Genomic DNA, 7,158 nt, shown 5'->3' on the forward strand with positions numbered 1-7,158 from the left:
CTTGTTAGGGCCTAATGCAGCCAACGCTCATTTAGCATTTTGAAAATCCTAGAGCCCTTAAGAGTCATGCTAAATCTACTCTGCCTGTGCTCTGTAAATAGAACAACAAAGCCTAGATGACACTACATCTATTTGGTTTACTGAAGATTTTAAGCCCATGGTTGAGACCTACTACTCAGAAAAAAAGATTCAAAATCTTATTGTTCATTGACAGTGCACCTGGTCACCCAAGACCTCTTATGGAGATGTACAAGGAGATTAGTGTCATTTTCATGCCAGCTAATACAACGCCCACTCTGCAGCCCATGGAGCAAGGAGTAATTTTGACTTTCAAATCTTCATATTTGAGAAATACATTTTGTAAGGCTATAGGTGCCACACACAGTGATTCCTCTGCTGGATCTGGGCAAAAAAAAAAATTGAAAATCTTCTGGATAGGATTCACCATTCTAGATGCCAGTAAGAACATCTGTGATCATGCGAGGTCAAAGTATCAACATTAACAGGAGTTTGGAAGAAGTTGATTCCAACTCTCATGGATGACTTTAAGAGATTCAAGACTGCTGTGGAGGATGTAATTGCTGATGTGATGGAAATAGCAAGAGAACTAGAATTAAGAGTGGAGCCTGAAGATGGGACTGAATTGCTGCAATTTCGTGATAAAACTTGAATGGATGAGGAGTTGCTTTCTATGGATTAACAAAGAAAGTGGTTTCTTAAGATGGAATCTACTCCTGATGAACATACTGTGAACATTGTTGGAATGACAGCAAAGGATTTAGAATATCACAGCAACTTAGTTGATAAAGTAGCAGCAGGGTTTGAGAGGATTGACTCCAATTTTGAAAAAAGTTCTACTGTGGGTAAAATGCTATCAAAGAGGATTGCATGCTACAGAGAAATCTTTTGTGAAAGGAAGAGTCAATTGATGTGACAAACTACTATTATTTTAAGAAATTGCCACAGCCACCCCAACCATCAGCAACCAGCACCCTGATCAGTCAGCAGCCATCAACATCGAGGCAAGACCCTCCACCAGCAAAAACATTACACCTCATTGAAGCTCAGATGATCGTTAGCAGTAAGTATTTAGCAATAAAGTGTATACATTGTCAACAAAGTGTGTACATTGTTTTTTAGACATAATGCTATTGTACCCTTAATAGACTACAGTCTAGTGTAAATATCACTTTCCTATGAACTGGGAAACCAAAAAGTTTGTGTAGCTTTATTGCGATATTCCCTTTGTTGTGGTAATCTGGAATCAAGCTGGCACTATCTCCCAGTATGCCTGTACATGCCTGAAGAATTAAAAAAACAAAACAAAAAAACAAACCAAAACCAAAACAGGTCCTCAAATTCCAAAGCCATTCAATATTCTTACAGATATTTTAATTGGATTATAGGAAAACCATTCAAAATATTTTATGAAATTGTCTTCATTGGATACATTAAAAATAGCTTTCCTATCAAGTTTAAAATAGTATATAAATAACTTTAAAAGATAGGACTTTAAAATAGCTTGTAAAATTTGAAGTAGAATGATCAAAGTAGAAGTTTTGAAAAAAAGGTTATAAAGAATTTGTCAAAGAACAGCATTTCTCAAAAAATGATCATCATATTCACCAAGGTTTATGACTGCAAGCTAGCTGTACCACTTCAGTTTGCATGATTAATTCACTAGGGCATCCAATTTTATCATCTGTCACTGTAGCCAGTAAAATTTTTGGCTGGAATATTGAATTAGTTATTCCTGCAAACTTTCCCATCAAAGAGATAAATTAAGAACTTAATTAAGAATGAAGGTTGACAATCCAACTGCTCTAAGAACAAACTTATTGAGATGCTAACACTAATAAGGTGTAGCGTTCTCCAATTTACATTATTTAACGGACTTTTCAAAATAATCATTTGTAAGACTAGTAACATATTAAGTTACACCCTGTTATTTCTCACATAAGTAGGCCTGGACTCAGAAATCAACCCAATGTCTATTGAAATTTACATAGGAGCATGAACTAAAATATCATGACAACAAAATGAAGCTTTGCTTCAAATCATTTGTCTCTGAATGAGTTTATCAGCACATATCATTGGCAATTAACCAGATTATCTCATTTCTGGTGAGTACGATTTTAAAATCTACAGCCTCCTATTTGTGCACAACTTTAATATCTGCTTAAAGGAGGTCTTACTGACTCTTGGCAGGTATAAATAGTCAGTGAATTATCACACTTTGTTTAGTGACAAATCTCTGCAAACATACTCAGCTTTCTGTGCCTAATTATAGTACAATACCAAGTAAATGGTTAAATTCTTCCTTCTGGAAATATTTTGCCAAAAATAAGGTCTACAGGTGACCAACTATCCTCAGTAACTTGCTAATTGATACTGCATCTGATAAAGAGGTGTTTTTAAAAAGAACGGAAAGAGGTTTCTAAGAGATGTGCTATTTTCTTCTTTGTTACTTCAAAGCATTATAGAGCAAGCAGAGTTTCAAATTGTTGTGGCCCCAGCTGTGAATGAATCTAATTTGGCTCTTGATCACAGAGTTAATAAGCTTAGTACTCTGTATTTCAGGGCATAAGTCCTTGGTCCCTTATGAGAAGGTGATTGTAAAGAAAAAAAGAAACACCAAAGTGCCCAGTTACTTCCTGTAAAATAATCTGTCCATTAACTCTCATGGTCAGCGGTAGTTCAGCCGACCATAATTCATTTGTAAGGCATCAGAAAAGATTTAGTCTTTGTTTCTGTCTCTTGGAACTTTTGCCTGGACAAAGGCCTTCAGTCACCAAAAACATGGTGAAGAACAGACTTGTTTTTGAAAGGTATGCTGATGTGTAATGCATCCAAACTTTTTTCTATTCTTATCAAATCAATTTGCGTTGTTTTTAGAAACTGGATACAAATATAAAAATTCTAGACATCTAATGAATTTATCTTCCTTCTCAGTCTACTTGGCAACAAAATATTGTCAGTATAATTTTAATATGAATATATTTCCAGTAAATATGCATTTCCTGGTACCTTTCTAGAGAGTCCCCTTACCCTCTAAGACTTACATGATACAGGATTGTGAACAAACTTACTGGCTTTATACATGGGCATAAACAAGCCCTCTGCTGGAATACAGTTATGTGGTGCACATGATTAAGGAAAAACTCGAAACATGCCACCAGAGGAAAACTGAATATTCTTAGGAAAGTTTTCTATTCTAAGGAAAGAAAAGGAGGCCAGGCAGAAAGAAAAGGAGAACAGGTTGCAGGCACTTAGCATATTAAACTTTGCCATCTCGTGTGATGTCTGACTACCAAATAAGAAGCTCCACTTCTCTTAACAGTACTCTTGTTTTAAAGATTTTTATTAGACTTCAGTATTTTAATCACAAGCTGGTAAGAAATTTATCATTTTTCACATGAAAAAAAAAAAAAAACCCTGCATACGGATTATAGAAAAGAATATTATTGAGGACAGTGCTGTAAGTTTGAAAGCCATAAAGTTTATTTCTTTTAAAGTTTCAGGAACTTCAAAGATTAGGAAACCAGAGATCAAAAGGAGATTAGTCATGGGATGGTGAATTTTCCCAACCCCAGTTCCAATGTCACTCAAGGTATTATCAATGAGGGCTGTTTTGGGCCCATGAGAAACGAGTTTATATTTGTCTGGTACAGACAACTGTGTGTCTTCCCACACCTCCATCACCACCGTATTTCTCCCTGTGCAGGTTCCCAGCTTCTATATGTAATATTAATGAAATCTGGCTCACTCACTGACCCAAAGAAAGCTGTTTTGCCTCCATCTCCAAATTAAGGTGATTATATAAATAATTCAGAATCAAACTAATCCCACACTACCCTCTTATATTCTGTATCGTCTGGGTTCGACAGAAACCTGCTTCTTTGTAGAGATCACTCCATCTAAATGTGGTCTAGTGCTCAAGGACAGAGAACCATGCCATTTAAAACATCAAAGTGTGAAAACACACACCCAAACTTCTGAAATAGTTCAGAGAAATGTGAAGGTAACACTGATTTAAAGAGGGCAGAATAAACAAAGGTCTGCCCAGGTAGGAGCTCCTCATGGTAACGTCAATCTAAGAAGAATTCATACAGCACTCCTCATGATCAGTTACGGAGACACTAACGACAGCTTGGGCCCTGACCTGCTGGTGAATTGTCTACTTATTATCTATCCTTCTATCCTTCTCCATACTTCAAAATCATACCAGAAAACCCCACCAATTCTTTACATCTCCTGAGTTCCTTCTAATCACGCCATCGCTCCATTTAATTAACAGTGGTCACATGGGCATTTTCCACCAACTTCTGAAGAGCAGAAGTGATTCTCCTCTGGCTGGCAGGGGTCGTCCTTCAAGACCTCATTCTGAAATTGACTTTCCAAATAGGAGCCCACCGCCTCGGGCACTGACCCCCCACCCCACTGAGGCACAAGTCGTGTGTGTGCTTCTTTTGTTCTTGTTTGCTTAAATCCAATCGCCTTAATTTTCCTTTCCACCCCCTGTGTACAATCATGGCCCCAGAGAAGTTTAGGCATGGGTCCGTTTTGTGGCCTGGTTACTATTGAGTTTGTCACTGAAGCTGACAAAGAACACCAAAGAAACCTGGAAACCTGGGCAATCCATCCTAAGGGACTGAAATCCAGGTTTTTGCTTCTCCAAGTCTAATCAAGAAGTATGTCTATTTGGAGAATAGAATGAAATGCAATCTAGAAAATAGAACAAGTATCAAAACATCTTCTTTTCATGCATATGATTTTTAAAAAGTTAAAAGTCCTACAAACACAGGCAGCCAGAAAAGTTTTCCATACAATTAACCAGTGGGCACCAAGACTATACTAGTGAGAGGGTATAGTGACAATAAATCCAAAGAAATTATTTGCCGCCTATCAAAAGTATATTTGGAGTAATAGAAAATTAGGGTGGTGTATTTTCAGCACCCCCAGTTTACTGTCTGAGCCAATAGTAACAATATAAACAGCCATTCAGTTGCCTGGTATGGGATGGGCTTGGTATTTTACAGATATTTTTTGTGGTCCATAAAACAATGCTACAGAGTATGTATTATTTTGCCACCTCAGAAATGAGGAAATTAACACTTAAAAAAAATTCCCCTAACATTCCTTGAGCATTTACTACATCTCACACTCAGTGCTAAGTGCTTCACATGCGTTGTTTTATTTAATCTTCACAAAGTTAGGGAACTTATTTCAATTGAAAAGGCTACAAAGCAACTGAGCTAGTTGCTGACCCAAGGTCAGGTGGACTCCAAGCTCCTGAGCCCTCTGCGTACCACCTCTCAGCCAAACCATGCAGCAGTAAATATTCTAACCATGTGGGAGAGAAGTAGTCCGACTGGCTGCCTCCACTTTGTAGACTGGAACAGCCCTGGAAGAGTCTCAGAAGCAAGGACTATGTTTTATTTGGCTTTAATACCTTTCATGCCCACCACAATCCTTGACACGCACTGGGCACTCAAGCAATATTTGCTAAGCAGAACATTTCAAAAGAGTAATGTACCTTGGGGCAAAAGCTAAAGGTCAGAACATACACAATATATCCAGCTCTCACTGCAACAGGGGCAGTACAAAGAGGATTCATAAAAAAATAAAAAGAGACAAGATAAATACAGAAATGGAGATCAAAAGAGGAAGTCAAACTTCTGTTTCCCAAGGTGTAATCCATAGAATATCTGCAGAAGTGCCTGGAATTCCTACTGAAAGCAAACAGCCACAGGTATAGCCTGAGGTATTTGCAGACGAGAAACTCTAGGGCAAGGATCTGGGCATCTCCATTATTACACGCTCCCTAGATAATTCTTAAACACAGGAAACCAAAAGGCACAGGGCATAGGAAGTTGTGGGAGGCAATTATGCTGAAACTGAGAATTAGATGCTCAGAGAGGAAGACCAACTATTATCTTACCTATAGAGGATTGATCTTTTACAAACAATCCTCCTCCCGGGACATGGCAGTAAACTTTGATAACTGACTGAGGGCTGGCATGAGTACAAGGGAAGAGTATTCAAGATCAGAGGGATTGTGTAGGGAACAGAGAAAACAAGCCAAATAATTTGCCTTTAAAAAGAAATTAACTTCCTGTGAAAACATGAGGTTAATGCATAAAACATCTTTTGTTAATTACTTCATCCTCCAATTAAATCACAGGAGGTTTCCCCTGCATTAAAGGCTGCCTTCTCCTGGCCATTTTTCGGCCCACTTCTTGTTTGAATTAAAGTGGCATTTCTGCAGCAAAGAGAACAGTCTTACTTGAAGGGTGGAGGTAGATAATGTCCTTCACGGTGAAGTCTCGGGACTGAGCGGCTCTCAGACAATCAGACAGCAGGCTCAGGAGCAGGAGCCAGGCCAGAGCAGGGCCAGGTCCCATGGCAGAGCGAAGCGTCACTCATGCAGAGGGCCTGGGAGTGGGGACTCGGGACGACAGGAGAGAACGTGCACCTGCAACAGGAAGAGAGACTCATCTCAGCGTCCACCTGGAGACAGCCGCGGAGGCCTGGCTGAGCTCCCATGTGGGTGAGATGCGCCGGGGAGGGACACGGAGCTGAGGGCACAGGATGTGGGGAGACATGGAGAGAAACTTTATAAACAGTAATTTTAGAGCACTTAGAACATTGCAGCCCAGATCTGTTCTTAATCAGGTTGCTAAAGCTCCACTGGTAGCTGTCCCTCTCATATCCAGCAGAGATGGTATCAAGAGAGATTGAATGTTAATGAAATCCAGCTATTTTTGCCAGAAGGCCAGGGGATGGCTGTCGGAGCGCAACAATAAAGAAGCCAGGTGCAAAAGCTCAGAAGCGACTCCCTGATGGCAGCGCTGGCCTGGCAGGGAGCGCGGCCTTGCTGGGCAGCGGTGCCCATGCAAACCTCTGCAGGGCAGACTTTCAGGTCTGGGGAAACAAAGAAATACAGGTTAGTTGACCTCTCCAAAACCAAAAAGTGCCTCAACAACACAAAATCTCCTTAACGTAGTATTTGTTGGCCAGGTACTACTGAAGCCCTTTATATATGCCAATTCATTCTCCCAACAGCTCTGTGAGGTGGACACTATTATTACCCCATTTTGAGCAAACTGAGGTCCAGCAAGTGAGGGGAGGCGCTGACTCTTACCCAGGCAGCGTGGC

The 7,158-nt window shown here is 39.8% G+C and overlaps 1 protein-coding gene across 1 annotated transcript in view; it reads right to left on the minus strand.

The window, feature by feature from the left end:
- The window catches only part of LYPD6 (LY6/PLAUR domain containing 6), a 31,920-nt gene extending 25,516 nt beyond the window's left edge, over positions 1 to 6,404 (minus strand). The window contains exon 1 of the mRNA XM_069472872.1: positions 6,287 to 6,404. Coding sequence (XP_069328973.1) covers positions 6,287 to 6,404 — 118 coding nt within the window. The remainder of the gene's footprint in view (positions 1 to 6,286) is intronic.
- Positions 6,405 to 7,158: the final 754 nt, after the last annotated feature.

This window comes from Eulemur rufifrons, chromosome 1 (genome assembly GCF_041146395.1).
Source record: "Eulemur rufifrons isolate Redbay chromosome 1, OSU_ERuf_1, whole genome shotgun sequence".
Classification (NCBI taxonomy): Eukaryota; Metazoa; Chordata; class Mammalia; order Primates; family Lemuridae; genus Eulemur; species Eulemur rufifrons.